Below are 24,739 nucleotides of genomic sequence, written 5' to 3'. Positions count from 1 at the left end.
GTTTCGGGGTTTGCATTATATCAGTGTCGTGTATCATGAGCTTCGGCTCCATGTTTGCGTTTCTATAATTGGGATTCAACTTTGAATTAAAAAGCCTATTAAAAGGCCATGGGCATTTTATTCTCTTTCTTTTTGTCTCCGCGAAGCGAGTATGAGGTTTCAAGATGAGCCTTGTGACTCTTCGGGCTTTCATCCGCAGGCTCGACCTTAGAAACCCAACCGAACAATTGGGACCATCACTCTTCCAACGGAGGAACAAAAAGCTTGTTTGTACAATTCAACTCCCAAGCGCCAAAATATGCATAATTCGTCAAGGCCATAGAAAGATCTCGAGCCGATTCCTCCAACATCAAGTCCGAGACCTCATTCTCGAAACTTCTGTCGCTGTCAAGCTGCAGCTAACAATTACCGAGCTTGGAACTGGACCATACTAAAGGCGCAAAAAAGAACAAGTCAGCTCATGTACGAGGCGCATGGTGGGAAGCAATCAGGAAATCTTACCGCTTGGTCCGCTCCTTGTAAAGCACACGGTGACCACAGTCCTTGCAGCGAATTTGGTCGCCGCGCTTCAGGGGAACACGGGCGGAGCACTCGCCGCACAGGTAGACGACGGAGGGAGTGTCGACGGCCATGGCGCTGGCGTAACCTCCGCCTTGAGCATCGAAGGTGTTCTGGGTGCCCATGGAGGGAACTTGGTAGGTTTCGCGAGACATTTTTGGGTGAGGTTTTGGTGGATCTAGGTTTGATGCGGTTGCGCTGAATAGATCTGAGACTGCAGAAGGAGAAGTGTAATTTGAGAGTATAGCTAACTGTGCTGAGATACTTTTTCTTTCTGGAAGCGCGGGATTTTAGATGCTTACGTGATCATGGGTGGATTAGTCATTGCCAAGACTTCAGGCCGAGGCCGCATGTATACAATTGTAGCATGTAACTAGTACCTTAATTAAAGATTGATCAACTTCGAGAACAGCTCCCTTTCCAATATTTATTACTGTATAAGATCGGTACCTCATGTATCATTGGCCATAAATTTAGAAATGAAGTGGGGTATCGCCCGTCATGATATGCAAGAAAAATCAAATACCAACGCCATGCAAATTGACCAAGACCCAGGAAAGTGGCCTACAAAATCGCATATGAAGTGTTCGGCTGTGGAAATTCACCAACCTCCACCAATCTTCCCGGCAAGTTCCACAACACGGGTAGTATCGTTGGCGGGTGTTTGATCCTTGCCAACGTCACTTTCAACCTTGCGATATGTGGTGTAAGCGAGCTTGGACAGAGGGATGTCCATGAACTGGGACCAGCGCTGCAAGCCTTCATGGATCTTGGCTTCCTTGTCGGCCAATGAAGGCTGCTGCAACTGAACTTCTAGCTCTGTTTCAGACTCTGATTCCATGGAATAGTATGCTTCATCAACACGAGAAAGCCACGCGCGCTGTTCGTGAGGAGATGGCTTGAGAGATTCACTTGCTCCATCTCCTTGAGAACCGACGATCTCTCTAGCGTCTTCTACCCGAATCTGGCCACCGCCGTTCGTACACCCACCGGGGCAGGCCATGACTTCCACGTAGGCATAATCTGAGCCCGCGCCACCGCTGGATGCGGCGTTCCGGGATACAGGCTGGCGCCTGCGCGCGGCGGGGTTTGCGCCTGGAAGCTTCGATACACGCGCGGGCTTGAGCTTTCGTACGAGATTTTGGATGTTTCGGAATCCGTAGTAGCGGGCGGTTGACAAGATTGGTTGGTTTTCCTTGGACATCAGCACGTACTCGACGACATCGACGTTGCGTCCACGATTGATCACAAGTTGGCTGCCGGGGTTGCGAGACTGGAAAGTCATGAGGACGTGGTGTAGGTAGCCTCCTGAGGTACCTGTCGCGAGGGACTGTTCTGATCGAGTTCGTTTGAACGAGACAAAAGATTCAAGGGTCTTTTCGGGGAAGGGCGGGGCAAAAGATGACGGGAGAGGCTGCAAAGGTAGACTTGGCAGTGAGAAACCCCGAGAAGAAGCCAAAGAGAGGATTTCGCGAGCAGTGATCACACAGTCTACGTCGCGAACAGGCGCGGCTTCAGAGCTTGAGTGATCTCCCTGGCGCCATGTGACGTCTGTGAGTTCCTCCCGACTGGCTTCCAGCTTCTTGTCAAAGCAAGGCATCACCGCCAAATGCCAAATTCGGGAGGGATCAACTCCCAGAGACTTGCTCAGAACCGTCTTGAGGAACGTTCCTGACAAGGCTTGTGGAGACTTGAGCTGGGAGAGGTGAGGGAGGATAAATGGGTGTGTCTTCTCCGCATAGCAAATCCACCCGGGACATGCCGAAGACAAGATGGGGCGCTTGGGTAGAGAGCTTTCCCCCTCGCCGGAGCTGAGCGACTCTGAAACCTCATCTGCAGTGAGTACGAGAACGGCCTCCCGCATGACATTGGTGTCTACGACCCAAGTAAACCCATTGCCATTCTTGCCCCCACTGCGCAGACCCTGTGGCCCACTGAGCAACTGGTCGATCATGTACCCCGCTTCTTTCTCCGAGATTCCATAAGTTGTGGCCAAGCTAGCCCGGACCTGCGGGCTGACACTGGCCACAAAGATCTTTCCCTGTCCAGAATCCTCGGCATTATTAATCATCGTCCCATTTTGATCGCGAATCAAAGGGATTTCCGGGTAAGCATCAAGGGTGTTGAGCACCTCAGCATGGGACTGAAGCGAGATCAGTACCGCTTCGGCGGATGTGACGCAGCCCGAACATGCCAGGCAATCCGTCAAAGAGATCTGTGCAGGCGGTAGATCGGTGGGCTCGACCTTGTCTTCCGTTGTTACTTCGTAGGCATTCTATAATTAGGGAGGTTAGCAAGTCCAGTTGAATGACTCAAAAGGCGATAAAGACATACTTCTTGGTTCTTGGTTTCTGGTAGTGTTTCAACTGGTTTGATACATGCGACTCCTGGCGAGATGAAGTCGTTCAAGTCGTCAGCCGACAGTATCGCACTCATCGTGTACAAAGAAATTGACTTTGACAGGATGAAAGAAGTTGAAAAATGAAAAGCCGATACTTCGTCAACCAACGATGGGGCGCGCTTTGTCATGGTGGCGGCGATAAGCCCACCGCCTTATGCGGGGGTCAAGTGGGCGCTGATTGGCTGGTTGGGAAGTATATGGACTCGGCCCTTTCATCCTCACTTTCTTTCATCCTTTCATCCTTTCATCTTGTCTCTGAGATCCAGAATTTGAGATAAAAGTATACTTTCTTTGTAAGAAATGTCCATCTTAACCCCCCTTTCAGACTTGATGTCTCCAGGCTTTTCCAGCTTAGGTAGTTAAGCCTTCATATCTCCCATGAACAACGAAACCAACAGGGAATTGGATCAATCGGCTGAGACAAGCCGGACCCTTCCAATTCGACCTCACTTTCCTGCACCTGAACAACCAATCGAGATAAGCCAGGTTCTTCCAATTCGGCCTCATTTTCCAACCTCAGAGCCAGAACGACCAATCGAGACAAGCCAGGTTCTCCCAATTCGACCTCATTTCCCCACGTCTGAACAAACCATCGAGACAAGCCAGACTCTGCCAATTCGGGCCTCTGCTTCCACGTCTGAACAGCCGACTAGGACAAGTCGGACTCGCCGAGTTCGAGTTCGATCTTCTAACACTAAACAGCCAACTAAGACAAGTCGGAACCTCCCAGTTCGGATTTCTTTCTCTGGCTCTGAGCAGCCAATTGAAGTTCGAGCTTCTTTTCCCACCACTGAAGACCCAGTTGAGACAAGCCAGAATCTGCAAATTCGAGCCTCTTTTTCCACCTCTGAACAGCCAATCGAGACAAACCAGAATCTGCAAATTCGAGACCCTTTTCGTACTTCTGAGCAGCCAATTGAGACAAGCCAGAACCTCCCAATTCTAGCTTATTTCCCCGGCTCTGAACAGCCAATCGAAGTTCAAGCTCATTTTCCGGCCTCTGAACAGCCAAGTGAGACAAGTCGGACTTTCCCAGTTCGGGCTCAGTTCCTCACCTCTGCACCTGTCTCTTCTACTGATCCGCCGCGGATTGCTTCATCTCCTCCAATTTCCGATACCTTTAGCACCTCCTCTGAGCTCCTTCCTGTCCGTCCCAACTACGCTGCTTCGGGCTCTGACTCTTTTTACTTTCACAATCAGGCTCCCCCTCTGCTGCACGCACCGCGTCTACTGGTTCGGTGGGGACCAATCTAGACTTTCCAAATTCCGACAACTTTAGCTCCTCTCCTGAGCTCCCTCTTGTCTATCCCAATTACGCTGCCTCGCATACTACATCGAGCTCTGCATCTTATATCATTTCTCCGTCGCGCTCTCTTTCTTCAGTGCCTGCCAATTCTGTTGATCAGACAATAGCCCTTCCCGCGATCCCTGTTGCTTCTGATCCTGCTCCTGGCATACCACCACCCCCCTCTGATTCTTCTTCTGCATCGCGCTCGATTACTTCAGTGCCTGTCGATTCTGCCGATCAGTCAAAAGCCCTTCCCGCGCTCCCTGTTGCTTCTGGTTCTGCTCCTGATATACCACCACCCTCTGATTCTTCTTCTGCATCACGCTCGAGTTCTTCTTTGCCTGCCAACTCTGCTGATCAGACAAGAGCTCTTCCTGCCCTCCCTATTGCTTCTGCTTCTGCTCCTGATATACCACCACCTTGCTCTGATTCTTCTTCTACAGTCGTTCCAAGTTCTTATATGTCCAAATCTTCTAGCTCTGGCTCTGGCTCTGGCTCTGGATTCAGTTTTCGCATCGGCTCTGATCAAGATAGTCCTGCTCCTGCTCGCCGCTTGCCTCGAGGCTTATCTCCTACTCTATCTGAGACTCGGACTGCCCCTGGCCTCCCTGGGGTCATTGAAACAGGATCATTCTTGAAGGTTCCTCGGGGTACGTTAAGTTCCACTCCCTCCGTCTCTGTTTCGTCACAGATTGGTGAGCCACCTTCGTCTCTCCGCTCAGATTTGCCTGCCTCCGGCTTGTCCTATAGCTCGTCAGAGCTTAGTGGGCCTCCTTCAAATCTGCCTTCAAGTTTGGCTAGCTCGGGCTCTGCATTCTCTGGGATTATTGAGCCTGCTTCATCTCTCCCGGACACCGCTTTAATTGAGCCCCTGTCTCCCATCATGGCCGAAGCTTCAAACAAGACTGCGGCAGACCCTGCGCCTCAAAAGTCCCCAAAGTCTGCCAAAGTTGGAAAATCTGGCGGTGTAGACCCGAAGGTAATCAAGGAAACGCAAGAACACACGAAGACCATTATTGCCAAAACGGCACATGAAGGAACTGAGTTTGCCTACTCGTCAACTCCTGAAAACGCCCCTGCCTTGAGTCAGGAATCAAGAATGTATCCAGCATTTGAAGAAACCCTTATCCAGGTTGTTGAAGGGGACACATTTGATATAGCCATCGAAGTGACAAATGGCACGTACAAGGCTAAAACGGAAGATTTCATGCCAGTCTGCGTTCTCAACCACGCCAATGCCTTCGGCGCCGGGGGAAGCTGGAAAACGGGAGCCACGGCCCAAGAGGAACAGCTTTTCTATCGAAGCACACTTTGTGGAAGTCTCAGGGAGAAATTCTATCCGATGAAGGAGTTGGAATGCTTGTATTCGCCTCATGTGATCATCTTTCGAGAGAACTCAGCAGCGGGATTCAAATTTTTGGAAAATATTGAAACGCCAGAGAAGCTTCCCGTCGTCAGTGTGATTAGTATGGCCGCTCAGAGAGGCCCGAAAACGGTTAAGAACAAGGAGGGACAAAGAGAGTATGCCGATGATGACGCTCGAGGCATGATGTACAACAAGATGAAACAGATTCTGCGCACCGCTGCCCACAACAATCATCGTCGATTGGTTCTTGGGGCCCTTGGGTGTGGAGTGTTCGGTCACCCCGAAGAAGAAGTGGCAGATCTGTGGAAAGAAGCTCTCACTGAGGATGGAGAGTTTGATGGCTGGTTCGAGCAAGTAATCCTTGCCATCTTTGATAAAGACAAGGCCAAGAAGAATCTGCGCACGTTCGAGAGGATGTTTGCGGAAACCGAAGAGTCACCCTTGGATCTTGATTGATTTGTTTGTTTGTTGATACATTCTGAGGTTCTGTTTTTTAATTTCTTCAATTCAATGTGCTATGTTTCCAATGCTCATTACCTGTAAATTTATCTTGAACCCTTCAAGGGCAATAAAACTTCCACCTCCCATCCGAGGTCAAGTTGGTATTCATCACAGGAGCAACCTCCCGAGCTTGGAAGGCCTATGCACATAGAAATTTCCACTTCGGTATCCATAACGGTAAAATCCTGAAAATTCCTCCCCATACCACTTGAGAATTCATTGAAAGAGAATATGTGCACCGGCAGACGGCTATTTTGTGCGAGTAGATCGTCTTCTACCAACGGGAGTTGGCTTAGGTTTCTCCTCTTCCGATTCTTCGCTCTTAATCGTTTCTTCCTTCTGTTTCGATGTACCTCGCTTTTTAGACTTGGTCTCTTCTGCCTCTGAGTCATTTTCTTTCTTCGGGGCCACTCGCTTGCGCTTTGAGTTTGCGGGTGTGCCATTGGTAGCATCGTCGTCGATATCTTTAGCGACTGCACCGGTCTTCTTCTGAACTGCCGGAACAACGGCACTCGTTCGGCCTCCAACGGTGAGGAAAGTGATCTTGTCGCCATTAGGAAGGACCGCTGGCTGGTTCTTCTTGCCCTTTCCCCATCGGTGCTTGAAGAGCCAGTGCTCTGGGAACTTCTCCGAGTCTGCCAGCACACCTATTGATGTCGAGCAAACATAATGGATAGCATCGTGAAGCTCCTTGATTTGATCGTCATTCAAAGTGTTGCTGTACTGCTCGGGATGTATCTTGGCATGATAGAGGATCTCGTCACTAAGAACGGTCAGTTTTTGGAAGCTTCAGTGGACAAAAAACAACGTACCCCATCCAATTTCCAATTCCACTGATATTGGCTTGGTCCAATAGAAGAGCTTTGATAGGCACTCTTTTCTTTCCAACCTTCTCCTTCAGCCATGTCTCATCAACGATATCCTTGTCGGTCACAGGATCAGGTCCGTTCTCCTTGAGGGGAGTATGGTCTCGGATATCATCAGCTGGACAATCAACTAGTCGAATGCGAGCAAGCCTGCGGGCATCAACGAATGCAGCCTCTGTCTTCGGCTCGTCACTAGTTTCCAACAGGAACTTCCAGTACTTGGGAGGCCATTCCTTGTCGGCAGGCTTGTCGGACCGGTAGTAGTAGGTATCAGCATCCTTGATCTTCAGCCAGCCAGCCATTCCAAAATGCATCACAGCATGAGGTGGTGAAGACATGGTGATCCAGAAATATTTTCCCTGTTGCCCTGCCCCGACAACCTTTTTCCCCTGCATCGCCTTTTGGAATTCAGTGGCGCTGGTGCCGACCTTGCCAAATACGATATCATCGTTTTGTGCCTGTACTTTGGACAACGTCTTTCCAACCAAATGCTGACGAATGAAATGCACAATGCGGTGGATCTCCGCTAGCTCAGGCATGATTATGAATGAGTAATATGAGGTTTGCAAATGATGACGGAAACTGAAAAGAGAATATTTACAGTGATATTCCTTGATTCAAAAGCTGTACACGCTGACGTCCCTCGGCGACGTCCCGAGTCTCCTTGGCGCGTCACATAGCGCGCGCTGTCACGTGGTGATAGCGATTGTTACTGCCACAAGACACCGGTCACAGGCGGTGGCAGGAGAACGCTAGTCCTAAAGGAGATGAAATCGACATGACGATGGTGAGAGCTCAACTGCTTGCTTACCAACAGCTCTTAATTCTGGTCCCAGTCTGTACAAAGTCCTCGGATGCTCAAGACTCACTGAAAACTGAGCGTTGTATTGCTGAACCAAGCTGCGGTTATTAATATTCCGCTGGTCTCCGACAACATCCATTCATATCATCTTGAATCAGACAAACTGGATTGGTTCTGGGTCAAGCCAAAGCGCGATACGGAGGAAAACGATCGAGGGAAAATGGCACAGGCATCATCAACGACAGCCCCGACGCTGACACCTCGATTCTGCTTCGACGAAAGATTGTTTAGAGGTTCGTCTTGAAGTGGCGCCACGGAATAGACGAATGCTAACAATACCCCGACAGATTTCCTCCGACTATCTAGATCTACCATTGACGACTCGATCACACAAAACCTCAATGCGTTGATAACACCCGCGCAAGACGGTTTCGATCCGTCGTCGACCGCAAGGCGCCAGACAGAGTCACGGAACCCGAAGACCATCAACCCTGCATCCTGCCAGAGCTTCAAGGACAACGTGCTGTTTCCTTCGTGGCAGACCAGATCGGATGTCCTGACATACTGTGCTGGCGTGGCAACGAGTCCAGATCCCGAAGATCCCGATCTCATCCTCCGTCAGACGGAATCTGCGCGTGACCGCGAAAGAGAAGTCAATGAGCGCCTTGACCCATACTCGGCTCGATTCTTTCCTCGTGAAGCGCGTACCGAGTCGCTAGCTAATCTCATTCGCAATGAGCGGACTATCGAAGAGATTATCCGTGCCCGGACTTGGGGAATGGTTTCAGAGAAGTGTAGTGGCTCTTCTACTTGGGAAGAGGCGCTGAATGACTGGCGTCATTCTCATCAGAAATAGCTTTGGTGACAGATGTGTGCCAGTGTCTATATCCATTGTTTAGAGCTCATGTATATATCTCAACTCTTATTCTTTGCCGGTGTGGATATCGCCCGGTCACAAATGCATCGCTGTGGAGCCTTGTAAGATAACTCGAGTCTCTATGCAGGGTCATTTTCTGTCAATTGAACTTCCAACATCGTCCAACGTCATCCAAAGTCGTTAATTCCAAGCAACGAGGTTGATTAAATATCAAATTAGAGGCAGATTCAACAATGACATCAGAGTCTTCAATGGCCCTAAGGAAGTCTCATATACACCTAGGGAGTACAACCTTGGAATCTTAGGTAGTACTTCTTTCGCACTGACGGAAATATATAGTGTCATTTATGATATCCGTCCAAAAACCTTTGGCATCTTTAAACAATCTTGAAGCACCCAAGGATAAGATGCTGGAACTGGCTGCGTTCACGGTGATTATTAGAGCTTGAGTTACACAACAAACCACATATGCAGCATGCCAGACTGAATAATAGAAACCACTAGCGAATACAAGCCACGGAAGAACTGTGTATGTTATAGATCGAAGTAAGCCAGGGCGAAAGTGTGGTGGGCTCTTATCGGCCCGTTGGCTTTCTGCCAAGCTCGAACTCGGAGAAGTCGTCCCCCGCACACATCGATTCCTCACTCGCACAAGTCAAGCCTGTCAAGCCAGCATCGCCCAAAATGCCGCAACCATTGCCTTCCAAGGACCAGTCCTTGTTTCGTCAGGTGGTTCGCCACTTTGAACTGAAGCAGTACAAGAAAGGTTGGCTTTTCTCCCGTCCCTGACCCGAACTCTCCTAACCCACCTTCCCGCCAGGTATCAAGATCGCAGACCAGGTTCTTCGGAAAAACCCTACCCATGGCGATACTCAAGCCATGAAGGCTCTGAACATGAGCCAGATCGGGCAATCGGAGGAGGCCTTTGCGCTCGCCAAGGAGGCTCTTCGCAATGATATGAAGTCGCATATCACCTGGCACGTGTATGGACTGTTGTACCGCCAGGAGAAGAACTACGAGGAGGCTATCAAGGCATACCGATTCGCTCTGCGCCTTGAGCCCGAGTCGCAGCCCATTCAGCGCGACCTGGCTCTGCTCCAGATGCAAATGCGGGATTACCAGGGTTACATCTCGAGCCGCAACTCCATGCTCCAAGCTCGACCGGGCATTCGTTCGAACTGGACCGCGCTTGCGATCGCTCATCATCTGGCTGGGGATCTGGCAGAGGCTGAAAAGGTTCTGACTACATTCGAGGAGACACTGAAGGGAGTTACATTGCCTGTCGCCGATATGGAAAACTCCGAGGCTATCTTGTACAAAAACACCATCATCGCGGAGACTAGTCTCGAGAGAGCTCTGGAGCACCTCGAGGCCGTTGGTTACCGATGTACCGACCCACTCGCCGTCTTGGAAATGAAGGCAGACTACCTGTTGCGATTGGATCGCAAGGCCGATGCGGAGGCAGCGTACACTGCTCTATTGGAACGCAACCCAGACAACTCAATTTATTACAATGGCTTGATCCTGGCGAAGTCCATCCCCGAAAATGACCACAAAGCATTGAAGGCTCTATACGATGAATGGGTGGAGAAGTACCCTCGCTGTGATGCTGCTCGCCGCATTCCCCTCGACTTCCTGGAAGGCGAGGATTTCAAGCAGGCGGCGGATGCTTACCTGCAGCGTATGCTGAAGAAGCGTGTTCCCTCATTATTCGTCAACGTCAAGCACCTCTACGTCAACACAGCTAAGCGTGATGTGGTGCAAGGCTTGGTGGAAGAACTGCTTTCCACCCAGCAGAATGGCTCTGCGGAAGCCAACGGAGACAACAGCGAATACCTGTCCTGCATATATTACTTCCTCGCCCAACACTACAACTTCCACCTCAGCCGCAATCTCCCCAAGGCCATGGAAAATGTCGAGAAGGCCATTGAGCTGCTCCCCAAGGCAGTGGAGTACCAAATGACCAAGGCACGAATCTGGAAGCACTACGGTAACCCAGGCAAGGCAGCAGAAGAGATGGAAAAGGCTCGACTTTTGGATGAAAAGGACCGTCACGGTAACACCAAGGCCGCTAAATATGTGCTCCGAAACAACGATAACGAGAAGGGCTTAGAGCTCATGAGCAAGTTCACTCGCAATGAGACTGTCGGCGGTACACTGGGTGATCTCCACGAGATGCAATGCACCTGGTTCTTGACCGAAGATGCTGAGGCCTTCCTCCGACAGAAGAAGATCGGTCTTGCCTTGAAGCGCTTCCACTCTGTTTACAACATCTTTGAGACCTGGGCGGAGGACCAGTTCGACTTCCACAGTTTCTCCCTCCGCAAGGGTATGATCCGAGCTTACGTAGACATGGTTCGCTGGGAGGATCGTTTGCGCGAGCACCCCTTCTACACAAGGTTGGCTATTGGTGCCGTCAAAACGCACCTGCTTCTCCATGACCAGCCCGATCTCGCATACGGTCCTATCCCTAGCGGGCCCGAGGGACTCAACTCGACTGACGAGAACGAGAGGAAGAAGGCTCTCAAGAAGGCAAAGAAGGAGCAGCAGCGCTTGGAGAAGATCGAGTCTGACAAGCGCGAGGCAAGGAAGGCTGCCGCTGCCAACGCCAAGAGCGCCGACGGAGAGACCAAGAAGGAGGACGCGGACCCTCTAGGCAATGCCCTGGTCTCAACTCAAGACCCATTGAAGGATGCCATGAAGTTCTTGACCCCTCTGCTTGAAGCCACCCCCCAAAACATCGAGGGCCAATGCCTCGGCTTTGAGGTTTACTCTAGGAGAAGTACGTTATTATGCCACAAGAAATATTGTCCATTTACTAACACCTACATAGACAAGCACCTTCTTGCCGTCAAGTGCTTGGCAGCTGCTCATGCCATCGACCCCGCCAACCCTACTCTCCACCTTCAATTGCTTCGCTTCCGCAAGACTCTTGATAGCCTCTCTGAGCCTCTTCCCGAGAAGGTTGCCGAAGCTATCAACGCCGAATTTGATAAGCTTCTCCCCAAGTCTCAGAACCTCGAAGAGTGGAACGAGTCCTTCCTTTCCTCTAACAAGGCCAGCGCTGCTCACGTGCAGGCCGGCCTCTCCGCCCGCCAGCTTCTCAAGCCGGAAACCAAGTCTCAGTGCGAGAAGGAGCTGCTCGCCACTCTTGACTTGCCTGAGATTACCATTGACGAGGCTGTTGTTGGCTTGGAAACCTTGAACGAGTGGGGCAGTGATAAGACTGCTTACGCTGAGAAGGCCAGCAAGAAGTGGCCTGAGTCTTCTGTCTTCGAGCTGAACTGATTTTATAGAAGTGGCTGACCGGGACCACGGACTTTCACAAAACCATCATCTACGGATGATACCCCCGCTTCAATGATACGTTGTGCGATGATGTGGAAATCACAGGTGCAAGAGTGAAGAAGAGAGGAGTACAAGAAAACGAAAACAGTACCAAGAAGGACACCCTGTTGTTCGAAAAAAAATGCCAGAATATACAGCAAAATGATGCTGGAAGAATCAATGTACCAGTATCTTTGGCCAACCAAGAGTAGAAAGCTCTACTTGAACTCAGACACTTCCTATTTATCAGATGAACATATACATTTCTAGGGTGAGAGATTAAAAACAAAAGCGCCAATATTATACAAGCCGAGGAGGGAGTCACAATATGCAAAACAAACAGACCAACACATGCCGTGCTCAATGCCAGGGAAGGAAACCCATCCCTTAACCGTTCTATCAAATCAACAAACCGGAAATCGTGTAGATAGGGTAGAAAATATCTCCAAAGACATGTTTCTTTTACTGTCCGTCCTCTCCATCGAGGTTACCCAGAATGGGCTTGCGGCGGATGGCTTCCTCACTCTCGCCATAGCCGTAGTCAATCCACATGCGCTTCCAGAAGGGCACATGGGCCGGCCGCTCTTCACCAAGAATATACTCTTGCAGTTCGCCGATACGTTGAGAGCGAGCCTCATCTTCAGGCGAGAGAAGAGCACGCTGCATGCGCGAAGCAATACGCTGGTCCAGAACAACGTCGTCCAGCCACTCGCGCTCTTTGCCGTCCTCTTCACGCTTGCGCACAGACTTGTGCCACTCCTTCTCGGCGGCATCTAGTACAGTCTGCTGCTCGTGGTTACGAGGAGCGAGGTCTGTGAATGAGCCGTCGGGAGAAGGCGTGGAGTCAACGCTCGCTCCCGTGATCTCGGAGTCTGCGCTGAAGGTATCGTCGCGGTATGGGCGTGAGTTGGCTGCGAGCACGACGGCTGCGACTTCGCGTCCGACGTTCTCGGCGAGGTGGCGTTGTGTGAGGAAGCGGTACATTCTAATTGGGGTGTTGAGGAAACCGAGGATGTGAGGGAAATCGACGGGAGCGGAGCTGTCAAAGGTCTGAGGGAGAGAGGGGGGAAGGCTGGCGGACGAGTAATCGGCGGGGAAGATGTATGCAGGAGTAGGACCAGCGGGCTTCTTTTCCTTCTCGGCCTCTTCCTCGGCCTTCTTGGCCTCCTCGGCCTTAGCCTGCTCTGCCTTGGGGTCAGGTGTATCGTCTTTGTTGTCGGAGTCGAGTGATGACTCGAGGGACTCGATCGTGGAGATTTCGGGGGTTGTGGCCTCTGGTGTTGGGTCCGCGATGGGGGCCACTTCGGCGACGGGGGCTTCAGGCGTATCAAGAGCATCAACCACGATTGGGGCCTCTTCGGGGGGAGGCGGAGGCGCATCCAAGGGCCCAAGCCAGCCTTCATGCAGACCGCGCACGTATTCCTTCCATGTGTGTCTGCCAATAACCAAGTCGCCCTTGGGACCGGGCTCGTCGGTAATGCCAATTTGTTCGCGAGTCGCGGCGACGACGGCCTCCACGCCCATTTCCTCAACTGTCGAGCTGGGTTCTCCGGCCTTGCGGCGCAGCTTGCGGATGTTCTCCGCGGTTCCAGCCCTGACATCTCCCTCGCGCCGGCCCTCGACAACAGTGTAGTCCAACGCCGCGGCGACCAAAATCGGCTTAACGTATTCCTTAAAATGATCCCGAGCCACGCGCAGGCCGTCTCCCGGGGAGCAGAGAGGTAAACAGTCAACTTGCGACGCATCTGGGTGGTCTCCAGGGATTCCTTGGAAAGGTGAGCCACGAGCTCCGACCACTTTTTCTGCACGCGGCGCTTCTCTTTGCGATCGTACATGATGGCGCCGGTGAAGGACCCGGTGATGGTGAGGAAGATCATCCAATTGCGAGACGGTAACTTGAAGCGCATGTTGGGTAGGCCTGGGGATCACATCACGCATTAGTATCCTTGACTTTCAAACTCCGGGGAACCCAAACACACCCATCATCTTGAAGACCGGGTTAGGCGGCTTCTCGGCCACTGGGGGCTTGCTTGTGCCCGCAGGCGCAGCAGAGCTTGAGGCGTCTGCCATTGAGATTATGTTATGATGTGGAGGGAGTGTATATATCACTTAAGCATACCCGGGGTAATGCTCAAAAAGTTATCGCGGTGTTCCGGAGCCATGTTGATCCGATGCACGTGACTGCGATATCAAATCGCCTCAGGTTCACATCGTTGCTCTTGCGCCGTGCACATTCGAGAATTTCTTAGCCCTCAATGAGCTGAATCCCATGAGCACAAGTTTTTCAACCTTCCAAACAAGGTGGTCCTACATATATTCCCCTGTGACAGTACCCAAGAGTGGCTCGCTTTTGCCAGGATTTCCAACTGCAGTCGCAAGCCGCCAGAACAAAGACAATGGTGACCAGTCAGACCACATCCAGCTTGTTTCGTCTATAATTGGAGGCTCCAGCAGTAGAGCAAAACCATACAGGTCAAGTGACAGCCCAGACTGGAATCCCAGTGTCCAAGCACAGCCAAACTGCACTTACTCGTATACGACTGCCCCTCCCCCTTGATTTGGGACATTCCTTTTTAGTTTCGAGGGGCATTCTTTCAGATTACCTTTCCAAGCCATACATATAACATTCAAGAACTACTCAAAACCATAGTTGCTCTTATAAAGATCCGAGAGTTGGTATTGAAGTATAACCAAAGTATCCAGGATCTTTTGTAACTCGCACTCTGGCATTGCCCACGACTCCAATGGGAATTGTAGCGAGTCAAGAGCCTTGGTATACTAGATCACAGTCGTATCAGACAGTAAAATAGCGAATCAAAGTAACACAGGATGGTGTTTCAGGAGGATGGGTGTAAACAGCACACATTATTGGGAGGGGGCTAGATTGCCTCCTGAGCCACCGCTTCTTTTAACCTCCCCGCCTTCTTTCCTCCTCCCATCCATCCACCTTTCCTTCTGCTTGAAAACCCTGTGGGGAGTCAAGCTGCAATGGATCCCAACAATCCCAACAACCGCAACAATATGAACTACGGTTACGGTGCTAACTACAACGCCAACAACCGCGCCTATCCCACCACCCCCTCCGCTTTCCCCCAGCCCATCTATCAATCTCAGGGGGCCCAGGAATATGTCGATCCTTCCAACCCAGCGTATGCCCCTGGGTATTTCATGCCCAACAATTACCCACCTCAGATGCAACAGCAAGCACAATATGCCCAGCAACAGCAGTACGCGCAACAGCAACAGCAAGGCTTGCAATCGCCGCAGGCCGCCTACCAAGCACGCCCCGGGTACCCCGATGGCACCAACGGCCTGATCCAGCAATTCTCCAACCAGGACCTCAATGCAAACCGTGCAGGATTTTTCAACAACAACCGTGCTGCGTCTCCCGCGCAGCGACCCCGTACCGCTGGCGGTTCTCCTGCTCAAGCCCCAGGCCAAGCATCACACTTGATCCCCCCAGTACCCCGAAGTCCTCGCCCGCCTTCCGAGAACGAAGAATTGCAGCGATTCCCTGATCGATACTCGGAGAATGTGCACAAGCGGGGCAAGGCAGCGAAGGAGCTGGTGACAGTGTTCTTCCATGAGAACATCGAGCGCGCTCGTGACCGTAACATGCGGTATGTGCCCATCTGAACCGGGAACATAATTGAGGAATGAACCATGCTAACAACAAATTTTAGATCCGCGGAGCTTGACAAGACAATCCGTGAACCCTCAGTCCCCGTCGAAAAGAAGCGCCAGGATGCGGATTCTATCTCAAAGAGAGAATCTGACTTCCTTCGTTTCCTCCGCACCAAGGAGACGCCAGCGAACTTCCAGACTATCAAAATTATTGGAAAGGGTGCTTTCGGCGAGGTCAAGCTTGTGCAGCGCAAGACAGACGGCAAGATCTACGCTCTCAAGTCGTTGATCAAGACGGAGATGTTCAAGAAGGATCAATTGGCCCACGTTCGCGCTGAGCGTGATATTTTGGCGGATTCAAAGGACAACCCTTGGCTGGTGAAGCTCCACGCATCGTTCCAGGACACTGCTTACCTTTACCTCCTCATGGAGTTCCTGCCCGGTGGTGATCTCATGACCATGCTGATCAAGTACGAGATCTTCTCCGAGGACATTACTCGATTCTATATGGCCGAGGTTGTAATGGCTATTGAAGCCGTGCACAAACTTGGTTTCCTTCATCGGTGAGTTATTTCCGATTTTCTAGGGCATGCCAGGAGCATTGGTCCAGCGATACCCTTCTCTTCCGCCTCTCGTACTAATGACTCTGGTTTGTGCAGTGATATCAAGCCCGACAACATTCTGCTCGACCGTGGTGGTCATGTCAAGCTTACTGACTTCGGTCTCTCGACCGGAGGCAAGAAGACTCACGACAACGCTTATTACCAAAATCTTCTCAAGAACTCAACTTCTAAGGACCGGAATCGCAACTCTGGATACTTTAACGATGCCATTAACCTTACAGTGTCGAACCGTGGCCAGATCAACACCTGGCGTAAGTCCCGTCGCGCCATGGCCTATTCCACGGTTGGAACTCCCGACTATATCGCTCCCGAAATCTTCAACGGCCAAGGATACACTTATCTCTGCGATTGGTGGTCTGTCGGTGCCATCATGTTTGAATGTCTTGTCGGCTGGCCACCATTCTGCGCCGAGGACCAGAACGACACCTACCGAAAGATTGTCAACTGGAGAGAGTGCTTGTACTTCCCTGATGAATTGGTCCTATCGCGCGACTCTGAGGGTCTGATCCGAAAGTAAGTATTTGTATAACCGAACGGCCAAGACCACCTGCTAATTACTTTATCTAGTCTCCTTTGTGATCCGGATCACCGTATCGGTAGCGAAGGCGGCCAACACGGAGGCGCCCAGCAGATCAAGAACCACCCATTCTTCCGAGGTGTTGTTTGGGATCAGCTACGGGGCATTCGCGCGCCCTTCGAGCCCCGCCTTAGCTCGAACATCGATGTGTCCTACTTCCCGATTGATGAGATTCCTCAGGAAGATACTAGTGCCATCCATCGTGCTCAGGCTCGTGCCATGCCCGACTCGCAAGAGGCGGAGATGAGTCTGCCTTTCATTGGTTACACCTACAAGGCTTTCAATGCCTTCCAGAGTAGCTAGACTCGCTCCTTGTGTTCCGAGGCTGGCTGATTCCTGTCATTGGAGAAACTTGGAACCCAGCAGGGCTCGGTACCTCATTTCTCAGATAAGACATTGGTCGGCCAGCGAAAGAAATCTCGGTTATACCTTCATGTCTCGTCACACTTCATCATTGAGCATATCAGCGCGACGTTGTTTTTCATCATGTCATGACCCGTCTTTGATTTCACTTGCTGGTCTCTCATACCTTGCATCTTCTTGAGACGATACATACTACCCATTGTGACATACTTGGGGCCAACTTGAGTGAGAAGGCCATTTCCATCTTGCGTTGGATGTATTCACTGCGCAAAATAGTCTGCATACTTGAAGAAATTAAAATGACCTTTTTTAAGTGAATTGAAATTCAATCTCTAGAGAATTACTACCAAAGCATGGAAAGTATCAACAATGGCCAATATGCCAGCAGGAGGTATGTGAATTGTCGTAAAAGCGAGTCGCTCGAGGATCAAATAGTATAGAAAAAATGCACATCGCAACCCCAGAACGCCTGATCCAGATCTCCCCGCCATAGAAACAACCATTTTTTTGTTGCATGCTCAAAGGAAAACAGGGCCAAGATAGAGTACAAAGCCAAAATAGTCGTGTCAAACCCCCTCATCAAGTCTGCATCGGCGCCAGACCAGGCACACCGCTGAATCGCTCCTCACGCTCAGTCTTGAACATGATCTGCACCCAGAACTCCTTGCTATCCTCATCAAACCAAGTCCAGTACTGGCCATCGCGGCGATCAATCTCCTTAGCCTGCAGCTTAAACCCACACGTCTGGTAGGGCTCAGCGGCAACAACCAAGTACTGATAGTTATTATCCGGCTCCTCAATCTTCTGCTCGAAAGCCGACATGAATCGAACACGCGGCACAACGCCCGGTGTGATCTCCTGGTAGAGCAATTGGAACAGCAGACCGTGTTGGCGCGTGAGAGGGTCTTGGATCTTAGTGATTTTGTATCCAGGTCGTCCGATCTTAATCATCTGCTTCTTGACCTGCACGCCAGCGAATCCGGCCATAGCGGAGGCATCTTGGCCCTTGCCTTCGCGCTGTTCGCGAGCGGCTCGTCGTGCAAGGTTCGTTTGGTGTTTGCGGCCCTGAGTGTGGGCAAGGTAGGAACCGTCATTTTGGTGGACAGTGAGACAAAGTCGGCACTCGAAACTCCCGACGTGGTTCTTGAAGAAGTAGGGGTCTTTGTCGAGGTCGATAGATTCCAGTGCGAGCTTGCGCAAGCGCTCACGACGGTCGGCGTTGGATGCGGACTGGGAGGCGACACCGCCACCGCCGAATTTGGATCCTGCGCGATTCTAAGACAGGCGTTAGTATTTTATGCTCTGAGAGAGTGCTGCGCTGTCATTAAATAGGGGTACATACCTGGTAATCCATTGTGGTGGTATAGCGAGCAAGTGAAGATCCAATCTGAGCGTTGAAGGTTGGAGCACGATGCTTAGTAAGCGATTTGCTCGAGCAGCAGAGTAGCAAGTAGCAAACGAGAGACCTCCATCCTTTTGCGGAAAAGCACAGGATCTTGAATCGGTCGGTACTTTGTGATGAGTGCCTCAATCATAGGCCAACGTCGGTCTTTTGACGGAAATCTATGCACCATTCGTTATGTGGGCACTGTTGAAGGCACCACCGGCGACTGGTTAGGAGTGGAATGGGACGATGCAACTCGTGGCAAGCACTCGGGAGAGCATAAGGGTACTCGATATTTTACATGTAAGTGCATATCACTTGTTACATTTGAACATCAACTTACCTCGTTCCTAGGCAAAAGCAAGTATCCCACAGCGGGGTCATTTGTTCGTCCCTCCAGGCCCTCAGACCAACCCCGGAGCTTTCTTGAAGCTCTACGGGAGAAGTATGCCTCTGAGCCTGTGCAGAGCAGTGCCTCAGATGGTTCAGAAGGGACAGTGCCCAGAGGCAATGCAATTGAAATCAGCGGCAAAGTTGTTGAGGAAGTTGGCTTCGACAAGATTCGGCGACAGCTCGCAGAGCTACAGGAACTACGTATTGTTCTACTCGATGGCCTACGAGTTGTGGGAATATTGCCATCTTACAGCCAAGACCATGGCCCAGAGAGTGATGCGGCCCAGCAGATTGGCCTGACTTGTCCCAAGATCACAGAACTTGATCTCAGTCGAAGCCTGTTGAATCGATGGCAGGATGTTTGGGATATTTGCAACCAGCTCAAGCACTTGAAAGGACTAAGGCTGAAGTGAGTGTCCCAGTCTGTTGCTTCAATAGACACCGGCAAAACTAAATCGATAATAGCGGCAATCGGTTCCAACCCATGGAGGATAATCTCATCTTCAAGGGAATCACCGAGCTTCGATTGGAAGAAACATTGCTGAGCTGGAATGAAGTAAGACTTCAAATTGAGCATGGCTCAGCCTCAACTAACACTGGCATAGATTGCTGCAATCGCGTCACGGTTCCCTAACCTGACATCTCTAACAGCATCTGCAAATCAACTCTCGGAGATATCATGCGAGCTCCCCAGCACCATCACGACACTAACCCTGGAGCACAACGAAATCACCTCAATCTCAGCTTTGCGCCACCTATCCGCCCTTCCAAACCTAGAGCATCTCTCTATCCGAGGAAACCTCATCAACACCGTGACCACAGACCCAGCCACAACCTTCCAATTCCCCAAAACTCTCCGCTCTCTCGACATCTCCCGCAACAATATAACAACCTGGACCCTCCTCAACGACCTCCCAACCATATTCCCAGGCCTAACAACCCTCCGAATCTCCAACAATCCCCTCTTCGACCTCCCACCCCTCCCACAATCCATCACAGCCCAAACCTCAGAAACCAAACCAATGACCCTCGACGAAGCCTTCATGCTAACCCTCTCCCCGCTTCCCACAATCCCTCACAACCCTAAATTACAGCACCATCACACCCCAAGACCGCCTAAACGCAGAAATGTACTATCTCTCCCTAATCGGCAAAGAACTCTCCGCCACCAGCGAAGCAGAAGAACCCACCATTCTAGCCACGCACCCGCGCTATACCGAGCTATGCAATACATACGTCGAACCCACCATCACGAGAACAGCCGTGTCAGACGCATCCGGGACAAGGGTAATTCACCCACGATCCGTAGCGGCCAGACTAGTCAGGATGGCTTTTCGATTGCGCGATTCGCATGAGCATGAGCATGATCGGGTCCTTGTGAAAGAGATCCCGGGCTCCTTTGATACATACCAGGTCAAAGCGATTGTGTCGAGGCTCTTTGAGCTTCCGGCGTTTGGATTCCGGTTGATTTGGGAGACTGATGAGTGGGATCCGATAGAGAAGGAAGCTGTTGATGAGGCTGCTGATTGGGATGATGATAGTGATGATGAGGGACAGGTTGGATCGGCTCGGGTTGAGGCTGGTTTGGGGAGCAATCCTGATGAGAGTCGGTTTATGCGCCGGGAGGTTGATCTGGTGGAATCGACTAGGGATATTGGATTCTTGTTCCAGGGTGAAAAGGGGGGAGGTTAAAATTCGTGTTGAGTACGAACCTGCATTGGCGAAGTAGGGCGCTGTCCAGCATTTTATTTACGAAGTACATATTACAACATTACCCATACGAAGTATAGAAGTTGGGATATTTGAAATTTTTTTCCTTTGTTTTTCTATTGTCTAGATACCATTCAAGGTAGGAATCAATGAATCCTCAGGCCGTGGCGTGGGAAATCTTCGGGGGTATGAGAACTCCCGCAAGAAACAGATATATGCATACAAGACGTGTGAAAGCGAACAGTTCACATGTTCGGGGGAGAAGAAAAGGCCAAAACGCCGGAGTGCTTTGCTTAACCACACTGCCTAGTCCCCAAACCCCAGGAAAAGCAGAAAAGAGAACAACACATGATGAATATTCGAGATCATATCAGTTAGCAAAAATCACAACGCCTGAGCCATGATGCTTTTTTTGTCGAGCGCAAAAGAACAAGAGATCCTGTGAGCAGGATCGGGAAGTGTAATGGTTCTTGGGAACACATTATGCAAATAGTAGGAGAGAGAATGAGAGAGGGAAGGAGAGAGAGAGACAACAGCCGTGATAGGGTGGGTGTTCGAATGATGATTACCCACGGGCAACCCACCAAGAGCGAACAGCCATGCAGCAAACCCGTTTGTAGATTTGCGTGGTGCCCTTGCCCTCGGCTTCTTCCTCGAGGAACTTCTGGGCAACGAAGAGTTTGGTTCCAGACTCTTTCTCGGTAGTGTAGCCCACCTTGGGCAGGCTGTTAGGGAAATCAGCCCAACGCTGACCCAGATGGCGCGCAACGGAGATTGAGTAGATGATGTCGCGGTTCTCGTAGGTATCCAGCAATTGTCGGCACCGGCTGAGAGTATCGTCGATCTGCTTGGCTGAACTGGCTTCGTTGTCGTACAGAGTGAGGAACTCTGCGACCTGGTCCCAGAAGTCCAGCTGGCGGCTTTGGAACTGGTCTGGGGAATTCGGAGGATTGGCGGCGTCCATGATGAGCTCCCGAGAAAGGATGTTCGTGTCCAAGTGGTTCCATGTGAGCAACGCTTCGACAACGTTGAGTCTGCCGCAAGCCGCGCAGAGGTTCCAGTCCCGCCCTTGTTGGCCGGTCTCTCCATCTGGAACTTTGCGGCAAAGTGCCATACTTTTCCAGATGATCGAGGCCTCAAAGCTCTCCAGCCGCGCAAGAGTTTCACCGTCCTGCAGATTCCATTCGTTGAAGGCATTGATCAAGGCCGAATATTCAGCCATCAGCTGGGTGTCGGCCATGAGGTATGAAAGAGCCTTCTCGGAGTACCAGCGAACTTCAAGGAGCTTGTCGATAGCCGGCGCATACGTGGCCAGGAAAACGGCTTGGATTTCTTCGAGACGGCCCGGCGGAAGTGTACTGATGGCGTGTGGAGGAGGAGGGGCAATTCCCCGTAGAGAGAAAAGGTCATTAATGTAGATGTTTTTGGCTGAAGGCATTTTCTGTCAGTATCTGTGTCGAATGCACGGTGTTGGTGAACAAAGCTTACCTTTGTATGCTGGCTCAGAGCCCTGAGGGCGGGGTGTGGCAGTGCTCTGCATTTCGGAATGAGTTGGTTGACTGCTCGCGCTTAATGAAGGATCTATAGAAGCTCGGTGCGCGTGTTGTTCGACAGACGCAGTGGGCGACTCGGAATGAAGCGAGGGGGCAAATGGCTGAGAGGAAGCGGGCATGTACCCCGGAGGCGCAGACGGATATGAAGGTGCTGTTGGAGTTGTGGTAGAAGGGCCTTGGGGATTGACCACCAATGATGGAGGAGGATTAGGAGCAGGCTGGATAGCCGAGGGCGTTGAAGCCTGGGTGCGAAACACAGGGTCGTAGCCTAAGCACTCGCGTTTACTTTTCACGCAATTTCTGCAGACAGGATGCGCTTCGTCACACTGAAGAAAAAGTCAGATCTTGAATCGCGTAGATGTAAAAAAAAAGTGTGAGGGAGGGAGGGTTTGCGCGGGAGACAAAATATGGCGGGGTCTGCGGGCACAAGCGAGACTCCGCCCCGCGAAACTACCTTGAGAGGTACATATGCGACTCACCTTAATTCTTCGTTTGCGACAAGTCAGACAACCCGTTTTTGTTCGTCGCTTGACTTCTTTCTTGTGTCTATTGCCAGATAACATCTTGTTCGGATCGCCCGGTAGTTGATATCGCATCTGCGCATTGCCTTGCCCCATATTGGACGGATACCCGGTCATGTATTGTCCCATAGATGCCATCGGGGGCATATTGTTTGGAAGTGGCGATCCAATCGGCGCCTGTGGCACCTGCCCTTGCGCACCATTGTGGTACATATCATTCTGCTGATAATGTTGCTGTGGTTGCGCCTGAAATTGATGTTGGGTATGGGTTTGCGCCTGCGGTGTCCCAGGTTGTTGTGACTGGGCAGGGCTATGCGAATACTGATATGTGCCGTTGGATTGCGGCTGATAGTGGGATACACCATTCACCCCAGAGTGTTGGCTGTCATGATGTCCAGTGCCCGAGTCAGGGAGACCCGAATTCGAGTCATGGTGGTCTAGGTGACTGTCGTCGCGAAACTCATGTTCGTCCATCGTGGGTATATCGTCGATCCCGATTGCTGGCAAGGAATGATCAAGCGAGGGAAGTGTCGTATCAATCGCAGGAAGTGACATGTCCTGGCCCGTAGATGAGCCGATTGAAGGCAGCGCGTCAAACGAATTAATCCCAGAGTCCCCGAAAGCTTCAGATGTATCCATAGCTGGAATGGACGAATCAATTGGAGGAAGCGACGATTCGATTGAGGGCAAAGTCGAATCTGGTATTTGTGTTGGCTGGGAAGGCTCTTCTGGGGGATGGTACGTTCCCGCATCGTGTATTGGCTCCACCGTCGCTGGCTCTGTAGGTGTTGGCTCTGCGGGTATTGAAGGTGCAGGTGCTTGCTCAACCGGCACTGGGTCTGCGGGCGCTGTATTCACCGGTGCTGGTTCTGCAGATGCTGGTTCAGCCGGTGTGAAGGCTGACGGCACTGAGTCTGCCGGTGGTGGAGCTGCGGCGGGAGGATTTGAATCTGCTGGTGCTTGCTCTGTTTGCGCTGCCACTTGGCTGGCCTCGGTTGGAGGATCTGCAGGAGGATTGGGTGGGGGATTGGTAGGAGCGTCGGCTGGGATGCTGTCCGGTTCGGTCGCTGGGAGTGGCTCGCCCGAGGTGAACGACTGGCTGGTCTCAGTAGCTGGCGCATTCGACTCAGTCGCGGGATTGGGCGTTTCGCCAGGCGGGGCGCTCGAGTCCGTCGGCTCCGCCATGTTGGTTATTGCGGTCACCCAATAGTTAGGATGGTATTGATCGGATGGGAGGGTCAGGTGGAGTTGAAAGTAATTTCAAAACGGAAACCTCTCTGTGTGAGGCCGAATAATGGAAAAATTTCACGGTCAAAGGTCGTCTGGCTTATCGCTGAGCGAAGTGATCACACCAGGTCGAACGGATGGGGAGTTAGAAATCATTTATTCCCAGTGAATCTGTGGGGTTCAGCTCTGGTCAGTAAAGTGTTCGCCCGGCCGGCAATTGTGTGAAATCCCCGCAGCAAAGCCCAAATGCCATGAAATTCGATTCCTCGGTTTCGCTGGTCGGATTCTAGTCGGGAAAGAAGCACCGAAGTCGCGCAGGCCCTACGCTTCCACAGTCCAAGCGGAAAGTCGAATCCAGTCAGGGACTACCCTGTCTCTAGATTTGAATTTCGGGTGAAAAGGGTGGATCTTATTGCGAGTTCTCACACGTGCAATCAAGTCACATTGCAGGGACTGCGGGTTCAGGTGTTCTGCCGGTCCCTCAGGATTTGTTCGTCGCATTCGCGGTGGCCGACCAGCCTCAAGTGCAGCCACTGGTTGAACCATCCACAGGGTTTCAGGAACGTATCGCGGAGGGAATTTTGGAAGCTCAATGATCTCTCTCAAGACTAGAGATCCAGGGCACGGTGTCGCATAAGACGGTCGGGGATCCGGCGCGAGACGATGCGCTTGTCGAGCAGATTGGCAGGGCTGCGGGGAAACACATCTGGAATTGAAAAGACTCACCGGAAGAATGTGTAGATAGTATGATGATCAGGGCACAAGTTGAAGAACTGTG

At 51.4% G+C, this 24,739-nt stretch overlaps 11 protein-coding genes across 11 annotated transcripts; 5 read left to right on the top strand and 6 right to left on the bottom strand.

The window, feature by feature from the left end:
• Window positions 1-497: 497 nt before the first annotated feature.
• Window positions 498-713, bottom strand: N7506_003708 (Rpo12/RPC10 RNA polymerase subunit family protein; the record flags this gene model as incomplete). Its single annotated transcript, XM_056953003.1, has 1 exon — window positions 498-713. One exon carries the CDS (start codon window positions 711-713, stop codon window positions 498-500), a length of 216 nt encoding a protein of 71 aa, XP_056814695.1.
• Window positions 714-1,159: 446 nt separating this feature from the next.
• On the bottom strand, window positions 1,160-2,994 carry nar1 (iron-sulfur cluster assembly protein NAR1; the record flags this gene model as incomplete). The annotated part of the gene is made up of 2 exons (XM_056953002.1): window positions 1,160-2,833; window positions 2,893-2,994. The coding sequence occupies 2 exons, from the start codon at window positions 2,992-2,994 to the stop codon at window positions 1,160-1,162; spliced, it is 1,776 nt and encodes a 591-aa protein (XP_056814694.1).
• Window positions 2,995-4,707: 1,713 nt separating this feature from the next.
• Window positions 4,708-6,069, top strand: N7506_003706 (uncharacterized protein; the record flags this gene model as incomplete). Its single annotated transcript, XM_056953001.1, has 1 exon — window positions 4,708-6,069. One exon carries the CDS (start codon window positions 4,708-4,710, stop codon window positions 6,067-6,069), a length of 1,362 nt encoding a protein of 453 aa, XP_056814693.1.
• Window positions 6,070-6,363: 294 nt separating this feature from the next.
• On the bottom strand, window positions 6,364-7,519 carry N7506_003705 (putative formamidopyrimidine-DNA glycosylase; the record flags this gene model as incomplete). Its single annotated transcript, XM_056953000.1, has 2 exons — window positions 6,364-6,877; window positions 6,927-7,519. The coding sequence occupies 2 exons, from the start codon at window positions 7,517-7,519 to the stop codon at window positions 6,364-6,366; spliced, it is 1,107 nt and encodes a 368-aa protein (XP_056814692.1).
• Window positions 7,520-8,002: 483 nt separating this feature from the next.
• N7506_003704 (MIX23 family protein) lies at window positions 8,003-8,638 on the top strand (the record flags this gene model as incomplete). The annotated part of the gene is made up of 2 exons (XM_056952999.1): window positions 8,003-8,075; window positions 8,130-8,638. The coding sequence occupies 2 exons, from the start codon at window positions 8,003-8,005 to the stop codon at window positions 8,636-8,638; spliced, it is 582 nt and encodes a 193-aa protein (XP_056814691.1).
• Window positions 8,639-9,343: 705 nt separating this feature from the next.
• On the top strand, window positions 9,344-11,947 carry N7506_003703 (peptide alpha-N-acetyltransferase complex A subunit NAT1; the record flags this gene model as incomplete). The annotated part of the gene is made up of 3 exons (XM_056952998.1): window positions 9,344-9,425; window positions 9,480-11,441; window positions 11,493-11,947. The coding sequence occupies 3 exons, from the start codon at window positions 9,344-9,346 to the stop codon at window positions 11,945-11,947; spliced, it is 2,499 nt and encodes an 832-aa protein (XP_056814690.1).
• A 501-nt stretch (window positions 11,948-12,448) lies between these two features.
• On the bottom strand, window positions 12,449-14,148 carry N7506_003702 (Tim22-complex subunit TIM54; the record flags this gene model as incomplete). Its single annotated transcript, XM_056952997.1, has 4 exons — window positions 12,449-13,657; window positions 13,714-13,904; window positions 13,966-14,049; window positions 14,106-14,148. The coding sequence occupies 4 exons, from the start codon at window positions 14,146-14,148 to the stop codon at window positions 12,449-12,451; spliced, it is 1,527 nt and encodes a 508-aa protein (XP_056814689.1).
• Window positions 14,149-15,007: 859 nt separating this feature from the next.
• Window positions 15,008-17,113, top strand: N7506_003701 (serine/threonine protein kinase CBK1; the record flags this gene model as incomplete). The annotated part of the gene is made up of 4 exons (XM_056952996.1): window positions 15,008-15,606; window positions 15,670-16,173; window positions 16,270-16,746; window positions 16,801-17,113. 4 exons carry the CDS (start codon window positions 15,008-15,010, stop codon window positions 17,111-17,113), a joined length of 1,893 nt encoding a protein of 630 aa, XP_056814688.1.
• Window positions 17,114-17,752: 639 nt separating this feature from the next.
• N7506_003700 (spliceosome assembly protein PRP11) lies at window positions 17,753-18,527 on the bottom strand (the record flags this gene model as incomplete). The annotated part of the gene is made up of 2 exons (XM_056952995.1): window positions 17,753-18,448; window positions 18,516-18,527. 2 exons carry the CDS (start codon window positions 18,525-18,527, stop codon window positions 17,753-17,755), a joined length of 708 nt encoding a protein of 235 aa, XP_056814687.1.
• A 164-nt stretch (window positions 18,528-18,691) lies between these two features.
• Window positions 18,692-20,642, top strand: N7506_003699 (uncharacterized protein; the record flags this gene model as incomplete). The annotated part of the gene is made up of 5 exons (XM_056952994.1): window positions 18,692-18,860; window positions 18,912-19,359; window positions 19,416-19,506; window positions 19,556-19,995; window positions 20,045-20,642. The coding sequence occupies 5 exons, from the start codon at window positions 18,692-18,694 to the stop codon at window positions 20,640-20,642; spliced, it is 1,746 nt and encodes a 581-aa protein (XP_056814686.1).
• A 583-nt stretch (window positions 20,643-21,225) lies between these two features.
• N7506_003698 (putative C6 finger domain protein) lies at window positions 21,226-23,919 on the bottom strand (the record flags this gene model as incomplete). Its single annotated transcript, XM_056952993.1, has 3 exons — window positions 21,226-22,088; window positions 22,149-22,539; window positions 22,693-23,919. 3 exons carry the CDS (start codon window positions 23,917-23,919, stop codon window positions 21,226-21,228), a joined length of 2,481 nt encoding a protein of 826 aa, XP_056814685.1.
• Between the last annotated feature and the right edge of the window lie 820 nt (window positions 23,920-24,739).

This window comes from Penicillium brevicompactum (assembly GCF_028827555.1).
Source record: "Penicillium brevicompactum strain IBT 35665 chromosome Unknown utg000002l_segment0_segment0, whole genome shotgun sequence".
NCBI classification, from domain to species: domain Eukaryota; kingdom Fungi; phylum Ascomycota; class Eurotiomycetes; order Eurotiales; family Aspergillaceae; genus Penicillium; species Penicillium brevicompactum.
Note: the sequence above shows the minus strand (reverse complement) of the source record. Positions and strands in the feature narration are given on the sequence as shown.